The following is an 18,495-nucleotide window of genomic DNA, read 5'->3' on the forward strand; positions in this document are numbered from 1 at the left end:
GAAATCCTGGCTGTAGTCTGTAAGGCTGCTTTGTCCAGCTGTTTTGAATGTAGGATCACCTGGTACTCTGTTTCAGGTGGTCTGGCTTGATCAAACCACATTAGTCTGGAAGGAATCCACAGCTTTTCATTTACAGATAAAAATTTTTAATTTATTCTAGTATAATACATGACCTAAACATTTTTTAAAGATTTGTTTATTTCTGTTTTATGTGTATGTGTGTTCTGTTTAGAAGTTTGTCTGTGTAACACATGCATCCAGTGCCTTCAGAAGCCACAAGAGGGCATCCTATCCCCTGGAACGGGAGTTACAGTTGGTTGTGAGTTGCCATGTGGGTGGTGGAAATAAAACTGGGGTCTGCTGGAAGAACAACCAGTGTTCTTAACCACTGAACCACCTTTCTGGCCAGCACTGATTTAGAGATTTTGCTAACCATAGTTAGAGATGTTTTGCATTGGCAAAAAATTCTAATCTCCTGTCAAATAAAATTAAATAATAAAATCTTTTAAAAATAGTGTGTGTGTGTGTGTGTGTGTGTGTGTGTGTGTGTGTGTGTGTGTACATGTAAAGGTGAGAATACCAATACCTATGGACATGCAGAGCCAGAGGAGGATGTCTAGTCCACTGTAACTGGGGTTTCAGGTATGGGGACTGCTGGCTTTGTCCTGTGGTTTCTAGGTTATGAGCTCCCGTGCTCATGTGGCACAAGAACTCTTCACCATTGAGCCATCTCTCCAGCCATAACTGCCTTTTCTATATAGCGTTACCTCACTTTTAGAAGAGTAAAGACATGCCTAATAGATAAAGGAATTTTCAGGAAGATGTTTTTTGGCATTATGAAATTTTAGGATTTATAAAACAAGATGAATTTCAAAAGCTGATATCTTATTATTTGTATAGTCAATAAGTACTTACAGACTCTTTGAGTCTGTCTAAATATAGCATAATAACGTCTACAGTTCTGACAGTTACCAAGCAGCAGCCATTCTGTGAGTTTGAGGTGTGGAAAGTGTGGTGTATGGATCTCTGTGTTGTTGGAAATATGCTCTCTGAGCCAGCCTAACATATTTGAACATTTTTAGGCTGTGGGAGGCATCATGGTGGAGAACAGGAACAGTTTGTGTTTGTTTGCCTGCCTGATTGCTTGTTTGGGAGAAGAAATAACATAATTTGGCTTGTGTTTTAGAAAACTGAATCCATGGGCAATTTCTCAGAATTATGGATAGCCAAGTAATATTTCAACTTGGTGATCATTAAAAGGCATAATCAAATATTCTCTGAATTTGGTTCAGGATTAGGCAATTGGGAAAGACTGCATGAAAGGTGGCCTGTGGACACAGTCTGAGGAAGAAGATGAGCTATCTGAGGTGAATGGAAAGGAATTTCAGATGGTTAAAGAATAAAATAATGCATACAAGCATAGAACACATAAGGCAGGGGCAGTAAGTAAAACAATTCTCTCCTTCAAAAAAGGCAGCAGAAGCCAAACAACTGTGACCAGGCTAGAGCATGAGACTTCCAACCCTCTAGTCAGGGTGGCCATTATTGGCTTAGTTCCTTGCAGTCATGGAATTAAGAGGTGAATAGTTTTGAAGTGTTGAACTCCTGAACTAGGGATGCCGTCAGTGAGAACTGCCTAGGTGTGAAAATGCCCTCAGAGTGTGTTGTGCCTGTATGGATGGTAGCTGATGTGTGCACAGAACTGGGGGAGGAGATGCAAAGGGTTTCTTCAAGTGATGACCCTGTATGGTTATTGAGGGCAATTTCTAAATACATACAAATGTCATTATATAAAGAATATTATTTAGACTTAAAGTAGGAATAAAAATGATTATCAAGAAACTGAAGTTAGAGAGCTCGGGGATGAGAATGAAGAACAATCAGTTACATCTCAGAGTGCAAATGAACTACAGATGGACAGACAGGACCTGATGCATGGAAGCAGGTGTGGGGCTTCTTGAGGGAGAAGATGCCCATGCCTTGAGAGGGCTTCATTTGCACAGAGCATCAAAATGAAGAAAGCGGTTCCTTACTGTAGTTGCAGAGCAGAAGTACAAAGGGGTTTTGTACTAGAGGAATAAAATTCAATATAACTTCACCATCCACTGCTCAGTCACCAACTGATAGGACAATTTCAAATCATTAATTGGACCAGATGGCTAATGGCATCTTTTAATTTTAATGGCACAATCAACTAATAAATAATTTTAAAGTATTTTGTAAATACAGAGAGCCACATAAATGTTTAACAATCACATTAAGTCAGAAGGCTTATTTCAAGTTACACTTTATATAAATGCATTTCAAAAGAAATGCCAATAATATGATCAGATGCCATATCATAGCTGTATCTAAAAATACAACAAAGGGGTAAACACAAAACAGAACAACGTCAGCCAGAGTGGGCTGAAAAGACTGGCTCAGCATGCAGCATTACCTGTGCAGAAGATAAGAAGGAAGCATGAGAGGATGGTAGAGGTGTGTAGCGGTTCTGAGGGGGACCATTGCCACACATAGCACATCACTTGCCTCTGCGTTTGAAAGCACATCACTTGCCTCTGTGTTTGAAAGAGAATTGGTCAGATAAAGCAATAGGAAAGACATGAAACAGCGGGAAGAACATGGATGCAAAAACTCTGAAACTCCACTTAGTTCAAGTAGCATCTAATAAACTACTTTTAACATTTTATGAGGCACTTGACATTCACAACTCACTTACTCTTCATAACACTGGAGTAAGTTCTGGCAGTGTTACCTATTTTAAAACTGAGAAAATCTGATTCACAGAAAAATTAAAGCACTTGACTAGTATCACATATTTAGTAAGAGATAGACTCAAGATTCAGTCCCAAACAAGATGGCTTCAGTATCTTCTGGGAAGAATCTGGAATAAATCATAGAATTCTAATTAGATGAAACATGTGTTCTTTCTCCTTCTTCCTGCCTCCAAACACGCCTGGCTGGCTGATGTCACCACAGCCATCTAGGGACCATGATGTGTTGGAAAAGAAAAGAAAACCACTATGACAGCAGCTCTTTCATGGGTCTACTTAACCAGCAGCTGCATCCATTTCCCTTTGGAGAAGCGAGAAAAGTTAGACCCACCACAATCAGATTTGCCCCGACATAACCTGGGGGCAACAAAAATGTGTTGTTGGCTGGGTGCTTGCTGGGAACAAGGCATTATTTTGTTTTATGCAAATTACTTATTTCAATGTCATTGCATGTCTGTGATTTCCTATTTTATGGGATCAGCCCCATTCCATTCTCCCCAAGTTCTCATAGCCTTTAAGGGTCCAAATTCAGATTGCACCCTGCCTCCTAAATTCTTTAACAAACAGAATTCTGAGAGTCAGATATGTAAGCAATTTCATTTAAATAAGAAATTAAATATGGATTCTTACTGTTTTAATATTTTGATTACTATTTAATGTGGTTGGAGCTTCTAGAACAAATGTTTCTCATCAGAAGTACTGTGAACACTTTGGGAGGACACAATGTCATTGTGCAGGATTGCTAGGTATGAAAGTCATTTCCCATCTTGTTTCCTGGATCCCATGAAAACCACTAAATAGAGTCTTCACTGGTTTCAAGGGCCTTTCCCAAACTCAGACTGTCAAAACCTGTTTGTGAAAAGTCCAAATAGTAAGAATTTCAGGTCTTGTGGGATATGATATCTTGGTGGTCTGCACCACAGCAACTAAGCTCTGCTTCATAAGATCAGTCATGGAGGATGCAGATAAAAGTGCACGTGGCTGTATTCCACCCAAAGTCTTCTGGTAATATTTTACAGATAAAACAGTGAGACCAAGGTTCATAAACTCTCCTGAGAAGACTCAACTAGCAAGCAGTAGGCTCCAAAGGCAGAGTGATCTCCAGGTTTAGGCTCACATTTGAGATACAAATGAGTTTACAGGTTTCAGCTGATTTTCCAGTCGGAGGCTGACTGTCTCTCAGAAACTTCTTCCACTCCAGACTGTGGCCCTCTTCATCTGTCTGGTGCCAGTTTCTCATTCCTACCTAAAGATCCTACAACACTGGCATCTTTGGCAACCTGAACTGATGCTACCATTGACCTTTTTTTTACAATTAACCATGCCCCGAGCACAGCTCACTCTGTTGGCTCTAACACACACAAGTCCACCCCAATGCAAGATTCCTCAAAACCAGTCTCTAGAACAGCTAGTCACTGATGTGTGACTATTATTTACTATGCCTTAACTGTCCATAGGGGCCATAAACCAGTTATTGTCCATTAAAGTGAAAGGAATATAAAATACTGAACCCAAGGTCTGATACTTTCAGGAGCCCTAAGCAATAGCTGATGTTAGGATGTGTGTAGTGGCAAGCAGACACAATAACTGGTCCTGCTGTACCTATATAAAGATAGGAGGATTATGCAAAGGCTTAGACCACCCAAGTCAATCAGAATGGAACTGATTGATGCACAGGTTGTGACTGCTGACACTGTAGAATAACTCAGCAAAGGTTTTATGTAGAGTCTCTCTACTGTATTAGATAGAAAAAGTACTTGTAGTTAAAGATGCCTGAGATTCTCTATTTCATTCAACCCTAGGAGATATCTGGATGGGACCTCTTCTAGAAGGTAGTGATACTTATATTGATCACTGGGGTCTTACAGAATTCTGCTGCAACCACGAGGCCAGAGTCTGAGCTGATGGAGGGTGTCGGGATTGAAACACTTAACAGACCACCATGAGAAGTGAAGAGGAAGCTGCATGTCCTTTATTACAGAGAGTAATGGGCTTATATACACAAGCCAGGGGATGGGTTAAGCATAGGAGGAAATCATGCACCACCCACACCTGGGGTCAAGGCACGGGCACTGCACACCAGAAAGTTATGAGAACAACCTTGTTTGATCAACCTTGAGAGCATGGGAGTTCTACAGCTGGGTGGAGAGGAAGAGAGCTGTAAGGGACAAGTACTCAAATTTCCCAACAGAATTCTACTTCTCATCAGTATATAAGACGCAGCAAAGTGGGGGCAATGTTGAATGTCTTACACAATAATTGGCAGGTTGGGGATTTAGCAGAAGTACAAGCAGGCTGCCAAGTCAGTATGAACAGAAATAGATTCACCATGTATTTACTATAAAGCTTTTCCGTGAGGGTGAGAATACACTGGCTTGATAGATTCTGATTTCTGTTGGGAAATTCTTCTATCATAGATACTTACTATATTAGGAGAAACTACAGATAAAGATTTGGGACGCATTGTACATTGGTATTTGACAAATTGGTAGATTCATTTCTCTCCTGGTAATTCTTTTGACAAAATGGTTTGATTTTGCATTGTATTAGCAGATAGAGAAAAACTTCTCTTGGCAGGTTATGAGTATGAAATGTAGCATGCTTATGAAAAAACATTTCAAGTACTTTTGTTTAACAAGAATAAAATAATTAGGAAAATATAATCTAACATTTTTACAATTTGTCATTATTTCTTCCTCATATAAAATGATTTCTTCTTAATAAGCACAAAGATATAAGAAGGTTGTGGTAAGTAAATAATTTTGTCTAATGTCATTAGTTACTAACAGCTCAATATACTGTGAAGTGCCATAATTGTCATGAAGCTTAAGAATTCTTATAATAGACTCCATAATTTATTTAAATCACATTAATTATACATATTTTTAATGAAGAAGGGAGACTGCTTTTAATCCTCACAAGTAGAGACAATGATCAAAATATTTGTGTGTATTTCATATTTTGTTCTGTTGACATTCTTCAAGTACTTCATTTACTCAGGCAGTGTTAGCACCTTTATATTCAAGGAGGAGGGATGGGAAAACATGTTTGGATTGCACATAAAAGTATATGATCCTTAGTTCTTTTTAATATCTAAAAATTCAGGAAATATTTTCCAGAAATTGAAATGTTTGAGCTTTTCTGTGTAAGTGGAATGAGATCCAAGTTCTTTTATAGGCTAGGCAAGTGGGCATGGCTGAGCTGGGCCTCTCGCCCCAGATGTTTTCTTACTGCATTATGTGTCTGTGTATGTGAGGGCTATATGTGTGAGGGTGTGTGTATGAGGGGGTGTGTCTGTGTGAGTATTGTGAGGGTGTGTGTGTGTCTGTATGTGTATGCCTAAGTGTGTGTGTGTGTGTGAGGATATGTGTGTGTGAGTGTGTGAAGGTGTGTGTTAGGGTATGTGTGAGGGTGTGTGTCTGTGTGTATGTGTGTGTGTGTCTGAATGTGTATGCCTGTGTGAGTGTGTGTATGTGTTTGTGCATGTGTATGTGAGTGTTTGTGTGTGTGTGTGTGTGTGTGTGTGTGTGGTGTTACCTGGCATGTGTGGAGGTCACAGGATAAAACTCAGGAGTCAGTTCCTCCTTCTACCATGTAAGGATTAGACTCAGTTTGTCAGGCTTGGTGGGAAGTGCCTTTATCCACAAAGCCATGTCACATACCCATGCCCCAGCTATTTTGAAGATTAATTGGTGGGATCTAGAAAATTGTCTTAATGTCATAGACTTGTTTGACATACCATATGTCAACCCAATTTCTATAATTCACGTCCAAAATTACTTGGGCAAGTAACGTTAACTTTGTGTGCCTCAGTTCATTCTCATTCATAGAATTTAACCTCTGAAGAACTTAAAGAGGAGCATGTAAAGGGTTTAAAGCAACCTATACCTAATGGTATATGACTTTTCCATTATTATCTGACCATCATGGAGTTCAAATAATACAACTATACAAATAATATTCCAGTACACCATTATGAAGTAGGTAGTAGACATGTTTTAACATTAAAATTCCATATGAAGCATGGTGGTGCACACTGAAAATCCCAACACTAAGGGAGGTGGGGCAGGAGGATCAAAGGTTCTAAATCAAGGAGGACTATATAAATGGCTCAGCTAGTAAGAGTACTGGATGCTATTGCAGAGTCCCTGGGTTCAATTCCCAGCATCCACACAGTGGCTCACAGTCACCTGTAACTCCTTTTCAGGGGCTTCTGATGCCCTCTTTTGACATCCACAGGCACCAGGCAAACATGTGGCAAACAGAAATACATGTAGGCAAAACATTCATACAATAAAAATAAATAAAATTATATTTTTTACAAGATGTGATTTTTCAGCAACATAGTAGATGATACAGCTCTGAAGGAAAAGGTATACTGGCAGCTCTATTCCTGTGGGGGATGGTTTCCCTGCAGGAATGTAGCAGTTCTGTTCCTGTTCTGGTGGACATTGTTACTTCTCTGCTCCACTCATCACCCAAACCTCATTCAAGAGAAGAATCAGGAAAGAGGCGTTCAGGACAGTGGATGCCTCTTCCAGGGTGGAAAAAGCAGCAATTTGAGCGCTCACGGGGCATATATAGGATTTCTTAGGGGTGCAATTTTTCCAGGGTGAAGATTTTCAGGGTTAAAATTGGTTGGATTTCAATCCCTGAGTTGGTGAGATTGGCTGGATTTCGTGCTCACGGATTTGTTGGATTTGTTGGTTGGTTTCCTTCTGAGTTGGTCAGGGACAGAGTGTGTTTCTTTGGCTCTGGAATCAGAGCCAGGGTATTTTCTCTCACTGACTATTCTTTTTTTTTTTTCTTATTGTTTGTGAGTTTATTTTTTTATATTTTATATTACCAAGTCCATTTAAATGAAAACAAACATTTATAGACAATATTTGGGAATTTGGGTGTCGTTCTTTCCAAACTACTTCCTGCTGGAAAGGGATGCTGTCGAGGGGATTCGAAGAAGATGCAGAAATCCTGGCTGTAGTCTGTAAGGCTGCTTTGTCCAGCTGTTTTGAATGTAGGATCACCTGGTACTCTGTTTCAGGTGGTCTGGCGTGATCAAACCACATTAGTCTGGAAGGAATCCACAGCTTTTCATTTTCTGTGGAAACAAAATTAGAAATCCTTTTCCCAAGTAAATTGTCTTGAACTTAAATTTTGGAGTCAAAGCATTTTTTTTAAATTTAATTTATTATTTTTCATGTCCATCCCAGTTCCTTCTCCCTCCCTCCTTCTGTTCCTCCCTTCTTCCCTCCTTCCCTCCCTCCCTCTCTACCCTCTCACATGCACTCTAACCACCCTCCCCTCCCATCCCCCCACCACAATTCCATATGTAGGGGAATGCCATCCAGTTGGGGTCATGTAGATCTGACAGGTCATGTGAAGTAGGGACTAGGGCTTCTCTCCTGTCTCTAGATTAAGGCAGTTATCCCTCCATGGGGGATGTGTTCGCAAGGTCCTTTTGTGCACCAGGGATACATCCTGGCTCCATTGTCTGAGGTCCCTTAGACTGCTCAGTCCTTCTGGCTGAGACCCATATTCAGGAGGGCCTGAGTCAGTCCCATGCTGGCTTCCCAGCTATCAGTCTGGGGGGCCCATTAGCTCCTGCTTGTTCAGGTAAGCTGTCTGCATGTATTTCTGCTGCCTGGTCTTTTCCTCTCCATCTGCATCTGGGTTCTAGTTCGATTCAGTGTTTATGTATGGGTGATTGATCCTTTTTCAACAGGCATCAGTTGAGGGCTTCATGGATAAGTTAGGTGTTGACCTCACTCTCCGGGAAGGGCATTTATGATAGCCTTTCCACGGAAGCTCAAATTGTTAGTTGGGAGCAATCTTGTAGTTCTCTAGACCTTTCTTTGTGTTCAACTTTATCTTCAAACCAATATTGGCTCCCTCTTTTATGTTCTCTCTCTGGCTCTGGCTCTGTCTCTCTCTCTCTTTCCTGTCTTCTATTCCTAACCAAGCTCAATCGTCCTGGTCGCACATGTTTTCCTTTCCTTCCCCTCGTTTTTTCCTACTTCTCTCTCCATTCTCTGCCCCCTCCACTTCCCCTGAGCTCTGGGGGGACTTATCCCTTCCTAGTTCTGTGAGGGACTTTATATGAATCTCTTAGAATACACCTTGTATCCTAGTTCCTCTGGTGGTGTGAATTATAGGCTGGTGATCCTTTGATCTAGGTCTAAAATCCATATATAAGTGAGTACATACTGTGTTCCTCTTTTTTGTTACTGGGTTACCTCATTCAGGATGATGTCTTCAAGTTCCATCCACTTGCCTGCGAATTTCAAGATTCCATTGTTTCCCCCCCCCCCCCGCAGTGTATTATTCCATTGTGTAGATGTGCCACATCTTCATTAACCATTCTTCAATTGAGGGGCATCTAGGTTGCTTCCAGGTTCTTGCTATTACAAATAGTGCTGCTATGAACATAGTTGATCAGATGTCTTTGTTGCATTGATGTGAATCCTTTGGGTATATGCCTAAGAGGGGGATTGCCGGGTCCTGTGGTAAACTAATTCCCATTTTCCTGAGGAACCGCCATACTGATCTCCAAAATGGCTGTATGAGTTTGCACTCCCACCAGCAGTGGAGGAGTGTTCCACTTTCTCCACATCCTCTCCAGCATGAGTCCTCATTGGTGTTTCTAATTTTAGCCATTCTGGCTGGTATCTCAAAGTTGTTTTGATTTGCATTTCCTTGATAGCTAAGGATGTTGAGCACTTTCTTGTCTTTCAGCCTTTTTAATTTCCTCTATTGAGAATTCTTTCTTCAGTTATGTACCCCATTTTTAATAGGGTTATTTGTTATTTTGTTGACTAGTTTCTTGAGTTCTTTGTATATTTTGGAGATCAGCCCTTTGTCGAATATAGAATTGGTGAAAATCTTTTCCCAGTCTGTGGGTTGCCATTTGGTCTTGTCCACTGTGTCCTTTGCCTTACAGAAGCTTCTAAGTTTGAAGAGGTCCGATTTATTAATTGTTTCTCTCAGTGTCTGTGCCCCTGGAGTTATATTCAGGAAGCGGTCTCCTATGCCAATTTGTTCAAGGGTACCTCCTACTTTCTCTTCTAAGAGGTTCAATGTGGCTAGATTGATGTTGAGGTCTTTGATCCATTTGGACTTGAGTTTTGTGCATGGCGACAGACATGGGTCTATCTGCAGTCTTCTACACACCCTCATCCAATTGTGCCAGCACCATTTGTTGAAGATGCTGTCTTCACCCCATTGTATAATTTTAGCTGTTTTGTTGAAAATCAGGTGTTCATAGGTGTGTGGGTTAATATCAGAATTTTCAATTCAATTCCATTGGTCTACCTGTCTATTTTTATGCCAATACCTGTTTTCAGAACTATAGCTCTGTAGTAGAGCTTAAAGGAATGGTGATGCCTCCTGAAGTTCTTTTATTGTATAGGGTTGTTTTGGCTATCCTGGGTCTTTTGTTTTTCCATAAAAAGTTGATTATTATCCTTTCAAAGTCGGTGAAGAATTGTGGTGGGATTTTAATGGGGATTGCATTGAATCTGTAGATTCCTTTTGGCAAGATTGCCATTTTTCCTATGTTTATCCTACCTGTCCAAGACCATGGGAGATCTTTCCATTTTCTGGTATCTTCTTTAATTTCTTTCTTTAGAGTCACAAAGTTCTTATTATATAGGTCTTTTACTTGTTTGGTAAGTGTTACACCAAGATACTTTATGTTACTTGTGGCTATTGTAAAGGGTGATGTTTCTCTGATTTCTTTCTCTGTCTCTTTGTAGTCTGAAAAAAGTAGGGCTACTGATTTTTTTTTGAGTTTATCTTGTATCCTGCTAGTTTGCTGAAGGTGTTTAACAGCTGTAGGAGTTCCCTGGTAGAGTTTATTGGGTCACTTATGTAAACTATCATATTATCTGCAAATAGAGACAGTTTGACTTCTTCCTTTCCAATTTGGATCCCCTTGATCTCCTTTTGTTTTCTTATAGCATTAGCTAGAACTTCTAGTACGATATTGAAAAGATATGGAGAGAGAGGGCAGCCTTGTCTTGTTCCTGATTTTAGAGGAATTGGCTTAAGTTTCTCTCCATTCAGTTTGATGTTGGCAGTTGGTTTGCTGTATATTGCTCTTATTATGTTTAGGTATGTTCCTGTTATCCCTGACCTCTCCAAGACCTTTATCATGAAAGGGTGTTGAACTTTGTCGAAGGCTTTTTCCACATCTAGGGAGATAATCATATGGTTTTTCTTTTTCTGTTTGTTTATATGGTGGATCATGTTGATAGCTTTTCATATGTTAAACCATCCCTGCATTCCAGGGATGAAGCCTACTTGGTCATGGTGGATGATTTCTCTGATGTATTCTTGAATTCGGTTTGCCAGTATTTTATTGAGTATTTTTGGAATCGATATTCATCAGGGATATTGGTCTGTAGTTTTCTTTCTTAGTTGTGTCTTTGTGAGGCTTGGGTACCAAGGTTATTGTGGCCTCATAAAAAGAGTTTGGCAATGAACCTTCTGTTTCTATCTTGTGGAACAGTTTGAGGAGTAGTGGTATTAGTTCTTCCTTGAATGTCTGGTAGAATTCTGTATTGAATCCATCTGGCCCTGAACTTTTTTTGGTTGGAAGGCTTTCAATGACTGCTTCTATTTCATTGCGGGTTATTGGTCTATTTAAGTTGTTTGTCTGTTCTTGATTTAATTTTGTTAAGTGATAGTTATCCAGAAATTTGTCCATTTCCTTTGAATTTTCAATTTTTGTGGAATACAGATTTTCAAAGTATGACCTAAAAATTGTCTGGATTTCCTCTGTGTCTGTTGATATGTTCCCCTTTTCGTTTCTGATTTTGTTAATTTGCATGTTCTGTCTCTGCTTTTTCGTTAATTTGGATAAAGGTTTGTCTATCTTGTTGATTTTCTCAAAAAACCAACTCTTTGTTGCATTGATTTTTTTGTATTGTTTTCCTGGTTTTTATTTGGTGATTTCAGCCCTCAAGTTGATTATTTCCTGGAGTCTACTCCTATGGGGTGAATTCGCTTCTCTCTGTTCTAAGGCTTTCAGTTGTGTTGTTAATTCTCTTATGTGACTATCCTCTATTTTCTTCATATGGGCACTTAGTGCAATGAACTTCCCTTGTAGCATTGCTTTCAAGGTGTCCCATAAGTTCGGATATGTTGTATCCTCATTCTCGTTGAATATTAGAAAGTCCTTAATTTCTTTCTTTCTTTCTTTTTTTTTTTTTTTTTTTTGACCCAGGAGTGGTGCAATTGCACATTGTTCAGTTTCCATGAGTTTGCAGGTTTTCTGCGATTTGTGTTGTTGTTGAATTCCAATTTTAAAGCATGTTGGTCCGATAAGATACAGGGGACTATTCCTATTCTCTTGTATCTGTTGAGGATTGTTATGTCACCTAGTATGTGGTCGATTTTAGAGAAGGTTCCATGTGGAGCAGAGAAGAAGGTATATTCTTTTGTCTTTGGATGGAATGTTCTATAGATGTCTGTTAACCCCAGTTGAGACATATCTTCTGTTAATTCTTTTGTTTCTTTGTTGAGTTTCTGATTTGTGGTCCTGTCTAGTGTTGAGAGTGGTGTATTGAAGTCTCCCACTATAAGTGTGTGATGTTTTATATGAGCTTTGAGTTTTAGTAGTGTTTCTTTTACGAATGTGGGTGACTTTGTATTAGGGGCATAGATGTTCAGAACTGAGACTTTGTGTTGATGGATTTCACCTGCGATGAATATGAAATGACCGTCTTCATTTCTTTTGACTAATTTTGGTTTGAAGTCTAACTTGTTAGATATTAGGATAGCTAGCTACGCCTGCTTGCTTCTTATTTCCATTTGATTGGAAAATCTTTTCCCAACCCTTTACCCTGAGGTAATGTCTATCTTTGAAGCTTAGATGTGTTTCTTGTATGCAGCAATGCAGCAGAAGGATGGATTCTGTCTTCGTATCCATTCTGTTAGCCTGTGTCTTTTTATAGGTGAGTTAAGACCATTAATGTTGAGGGTGAGTAAGGACCATTGATTGTTGATGCTTGTTTGATTTAGGTTTGTTGTTGGCAGTGGTATGGTGAATATTAGTTTTGCTTCACCCTTGGTTTCTGGTGTAGTTGGATTATCTTTTGCCTACATTTTTGTGGGCGTAGTTACCTTCCTTGGGTTGGAGTTTTTCTTCCAATACTTTCTGTAGAGCTGGATTTGTAGATACGTATTGGGAAAATCTGGTTTTGTCTTTAAATATCTTGTTCTCTCCATCTATAGTGATTGAGAGTTTTGCTGGATATAGTAGCCTAGGCTGGCATCCGTGTTCTCTTAATACTTTTAGAACATCTATCCAGGACCTTCTGGCCTTGAGGGTTTCCATGGAGAAGTCAGGTGTAATTTTGATAGGTCTGCCTTTTGGAATTCTAGATGCATTGTGCCCTGACAAGTCGGGAGCTGCTGTGTTAAGTATTCAATTCAAGGAAATAATCAAAAAGCATGCTTAGGTTGTTATATTTATATTTGTAATGTTATATATTTATATGGGCTCTTATACTTTGTCTATAGTGCCGAATTGTCCAGAATTAGAAAGAATTCAAATGGATGTTTTATAAAAAAAAACAAAAAACAACAAAAAAAAAAAAAAACCAAAAACCTGTTAATCTTTGTTTTCTTGAGGATTAACTTGATTATTCCCAGTTTAGGTTGTGCCAGTTCAATTAATGTCTTCTTACTACATGTGTTACTACAAACCTCCCTGTGATTTATAGCCATTAAATATTCTACACTGAAGGAAATGTACTATATGCAGCTTTAAATCAAGAAAATACAGAAACCTCATTTGACACAATGCTTTAAAAAGTAATATTCACTTGTTATTTTCCTATTCCACTCTCCCTGAAGCAGTGCCAATGAACTGTTGCCCAAGAGGCAGTCAGCAGAGAATAAACAAGGAAAACTGAAACGTCAATAAACCAGTGACTATATGGCCAGGCCTTGAATAAATGATTATTGGTTAAAATTTATAAAAATACTGATTTTATTTTTTTTTCTTTTAGGTGGGAAATGAGGAAAGATGAAGCTCTAGAAGAGAAAGAAAAAGCGATGCTGGAACACTTAAAACAAATTTGTAACATACAAGACTCTTCTCCATTAGGCAGCACAGACAAACCCTGATCTGCAGAAAATGGCAACAGTTTTATTTTAGGAAACAGCCTCGTGCAATGGAGGATTTCACCATAGTCAGAGGAGCCTCACACGTGTCACAGAGTGCAGCCATCACCACAGAGTTTCTGTACTGAAAATGAGAACACAGAACATAAAGAATAAGAGGCTCCGTATTCTTTTTTATTTTCAAGTTTCAAGATATTTTCAAGTTTTTTTTTCCCAGCCTTTCTCCTTATATGATAAAACAATAAAACTACTGCCATCTCGTGTTTTATTTGAATTGTGTTTTCTTCTTCTCCTCCTCCTTCTTCTTCCCTTCAGTACTGAAGTATCTATGACAACAGGAAAAATGTTTGAAAATATTTTCCCTAGGGACTTCTTATACAATATTTGGATGTTAAGTTGATTGGAGCCCCTACCCCTAGAAGTCATCTAAAATGTAAAATTTGATTTGGAACTGTAGCCCAAAAACAGATCTTAATTGTCTTTAATACTCCTGATGGGACCCATTCCCCTTCCCATGTACCTCTTCCTCTTCCACTATCTTAATCATAACCACAAGAAAGCAGTCTCCAGCACTGTTAACTTGAGGCTTATGATTGCTTGTGATAGTTGTTGCTCTCCTCCTAAATCTCATTCCACTCATCTTCTTTCACCTCCTGCACCAAGTGGCTCCAGTTCAGGAAACTCATGATATCCTTTTGGCTCAAGCCAAAATGGTCATTTTTTTCCAACAACATCAACAAAAAAATCAAAATAATATTTAAAAGTTATCCTTCTCCATCTGCAATGCCTGCCACTGTTTGTTTTACTCTTTTGTGGAGGGCTGGCCACTCAGCTCCCAAATAAATACATGAAGGCCTTTTCTTACTTATGAATGCCCAACCTTAGCTTGTTTCTAGTCTGCTTTTCATAACTTAAATTATCCCATCTACCTTTTGCCTTGGGTTTTTTTTTTTTTCTTATTCTGTAATCTTACTCCATGGCTGGCTATATGCCTGGATGACTGACACCTTCTTCTCTCCTCCTTGATCTCTTGTTTTTTATTCCCTCTTTTTCTCCTTCTATTTATTCTCTCTGCCAGCCAGCCCCTCCGATCCTTCTCCCTGCCTTGCTATTGGCTGTTCAGTTCTTTATTGGACCAGTAAGGTATTTTAAACTGGCAAAGTAACACAGTTTCACAGAGTTAAACAAATGAAACATAAAAGAATGCAACACATCTTTGCATCATTAAACAAATGTTTCACAGCATAAACACATGTAATTCATAGCATAAACAAATGTAACACATCTTAAAATAATATTCTGCAACAAATGCCTGCTATTTTTCTTATTTTCATTGCACTTGCACACACAGAGAAGCAGAGATAGACATACACACACACGGGGGGTGGGTGTTCAACTACCCTGCCTGCCAAGCAATATATATATATATATATATATATATATATATATATATATATAGAGAGAGAGAGAGAGAGAGAGTGTCCTTCCTATCAGTGCCTAATATTAGATTATAAAGGCCTTGAAAATCTTAAATATAATATGGTTTCCCTTTATAAACCAGAATGTCCCTGGATTATTCAGTGTATGCACAGCTAAGTAACTACCATTGGAAAAAGACACATTGTTGACAAAGCAGCCTTGAGGACATATGGAAGAAGTCTCATGGAGGACCATGGACCATTCTGACATCAAACATGTCTTCTGATCTCCCACATTCTGTGGTCTTCATGAAATGTTTGTAGCTACATGACTTCCTAAGGAAAGTACTCTCTCATACTTTTCAAAGGAGTCTAGATTAAAAAGAGGTTACTGTACAGGAATTCTTATATTTGTCTGATATTTTCACTTTCAATAAAGTGAACAACCATGTGCCCATACCCCTCCCAAATAAAACATTTTAAATTAAAAAAAAAGTAGGTCATGAATTTGAAAGAAAGCAAGAAGGAGTAGATATAGTAGGGTTTGGATGGATGAGAAGGAAGGGGATGTAGATGAACAGAATCTCCGTCTACTAGGGGAAAATGATGTAATTATTTTATTCAAAAAATAATTAATTTGGTAAAGAAAGTACTTTAGTTGGCCTGGATATTGTGAAGCAAATATTTTCAAATACACCCCAAGTAGTTTTTTTTTTTTAATTCTATGGAAGTCACTTAAAAAAATATGACCATTCCATTTAATCCTACTTGTAAATAGTAAAAAGAAAACTCAATATAAAGCAGGGGTTGATTGTTCCTCCAGCTATCTGAAGGAATATGTATTAGTCTACACAACTATAGTACAGTAGAAAATAACTGAAAAGCCAAAATAAAAATAAATTGACCCAAATAAAAATGTTACAGCATTTCACATGTCAGTTGTCTGTATTAAGGTGAATATTTTAAGCTTTTTTCTGCATCTATGCATTTGGAGAGCAATCCTAAGACGTGACTTCATTTCTTTGAGAGAAAACCGCAGCTGAATTCCCTTCCATGCTTGACCATTGAAATCGCTATAGTGATAAATTCTGAATGGTCTATAATTGGAAATATTAAATTATGTGATTGATTTATCAGATAATCTTGACTTTCAATGTTTTTAAGAGTATGATAAGTAGTATTTCCAAGCAGTTCCTTCTCACATTCATTTTGTAATTTGTATGAGTTGACAATAGGATTGAAGCCTAACTCTTTGTAACTCTTCAGATGCCTGTTACAAAGGTAGAGTCTACTTTGTTCTGTGTAATTGTTTTTTACATATCATATAGAATTTTCTATTTTATTATTGGCTTAGCAGTTTCTCTATAAAATTGTATGAATTTGATTTTTAATTGTGTCTATTTCAGATATTGTATATTTATTATCTCTATAAACATTCTTGTAGGAATGCCAACTAAAAAATAGGAAAAGTTTGTTTTTCTCTACTAATATGTACTCATTTATACAATAATATTGTCCCTGTATTCCCAGACCAAAAGGATGTTCAGGTAGGTTGTCATCATCTCTTCTTTCTTCATCCTTGAACAATTTTATAATAGAAAATAGCTTTTAGAAAGGAAATAAATTCTGCCACATATAACATTATAGATAAATGCAAGAACAATATGCTACAGGCAAAAATTCAATAAGCCAGGAACTTAGATAACACCATGGAGATGGAGAGATGTCTAAGTGGTTAAGAGCACTTACAGAGGAACAGACTTCAACCCCTAACACTCATGTTGTAGATTGAAACCCTCATAGCTCCAGTCCCAGGGCATCTGATGCCTGCTTCTTGACCCTGTGGTCACTGAATGCATGTAGTATACATATATAGATGCAAAACATCCATACATAAAAATATTTTTAAAAATTGAAAAATAAATGCTGTGTTATTGCACTTAGATGAATTTAGGAAATGTCTGTTGACAATCCTTCTTAACATAACACATGAGCATTCTTGAATTTGAACAGAAAACTGGAAAAATAATATATTCAGCATTGTTCTACACAGTAAGTGAAAAAATGTACTTTATCTGTGAGAAATACATTCAAAGGCACTGTCTTAGTTATTGTTCCTTTGCTGTGAAGAGACATCATGACAAGACAAGTTATTTTTATGAGAGAAAGCACGTAATTGGAGTCTTGCTTGCAGTGTCATAGATCAAAGTGCAAAGGACCATGTTGGCCATAAGGTAGGCATGACACCAGAGCAGTAACTGAGAGTACCTGTCTCCTTACTGACAAAATGGAAGCAGAGAAAGAAACTGTGCCTGGCACACATCTGGAAACCCCAAAGCCTATCTCCAGGGGCACACCTCCTCCAAAAAGGCCACACCTCCTAATCCTTCCTAAATAGTCCATCAACTAGGAACAAACCATTTAAATATATGAGCCCATGGGGACCCATCTCATTCAAACCACCACAGGCACCATTAGTAAACTAGCAAACTTTCTTCAAGGATCCAAAGAGAAAACTTTCTGAGTATCCACCAATCCAAGTATTGTAATGAAGCTGGGTGTGATGTTATACATCTATAATCCAAACACCCCATTCGCTGAAGCAGAAAGATCAGGAGGTCAAGGACAGTATGGAATGCATAGTAAGACATTACTTTAAAAGAAGTACCAGTGTCAGGCAAGAGTGTTTGCCTTGGTGTCAAACCTAACATCTTTGAGTTTGATCCCTGTGCTGTGCACAGTAGAAGGATAACCAATCCCTGTATGTTGTTCTCTGACTCCCACCTGCCCACTATAGCACACGCATATGCACATTAAACACTTACAAATAAATGCATTTAAAAATGAATAAAACAAAACATAAATATTGTAACAACAGTGATTCCTTTCAGGAAAAAAAATCTGCATTAATTCCTTATTGCTGTAATCAATACCAGAATTTGGTCAATTAAAACAACACATCTATTTTGTCAAAGCCACTGCAGGTCAGCTGCCTGAGCATGTTTATCTGAGCTGTTTGCTGTGCTATTAGAAGGCTGTGATGAAGGTTCACCAAAGTTTCAGTGTGGAAGGATCCACTTCCAAGGTCATGTGGCTGTTGGCAATATTCATCACTTTTCAGCCTGCTAGACAGATGGCCTCAGTTTCCTGCCAGCTACTGGTCAAAGGCTGTTGTC

At 38.5% G+C, this 18,495-nt stretch overlaps 1 protein-coding gene across 1 annotated transcript in view; it reads left to right on the forward strand.

Moving 5' to 3' along the window:
- Kiaa0825 (KIAA0825 ortholog) overlaps nucleotides 1-14,080 on the forward strand; it is a 404,739-nt gene extending 390,659 nt beyond the window's left edge. Inside the window, exon 20 of the mRNA XM_051182787.1 lies at nucleotides 13,787-14,080. Within this exon, the coding sequence (XP_051038744.1) occupies nucleotides 13,787-13,904 (118 nt within the window). The 3' untranslated portion in view covers nucleotides 13,905-14,080. The remainder of the gene's footprint in view (nucleotides 1-13,786) is intronic.
- The last annotated feature ends 4,415 nt before the right edge of the window (nucleotides 14,081-18,495 follow it).

The sequence above is a fragment of the Phodopus roborovskii genome, unplaced genomic scaffold (assembly GCF_943737965.1).
Source record: "Phodopus roborovskii unplaced genomic scaffold, PHOROB, whole genome shotgun sequence".
Classification (NCBI taxonomy): Eukaryota; Metazoa; Chordata; class Mammalia; order Rodentia; family Cricetidae; genus Phodopus; species Phodopus roborovskii.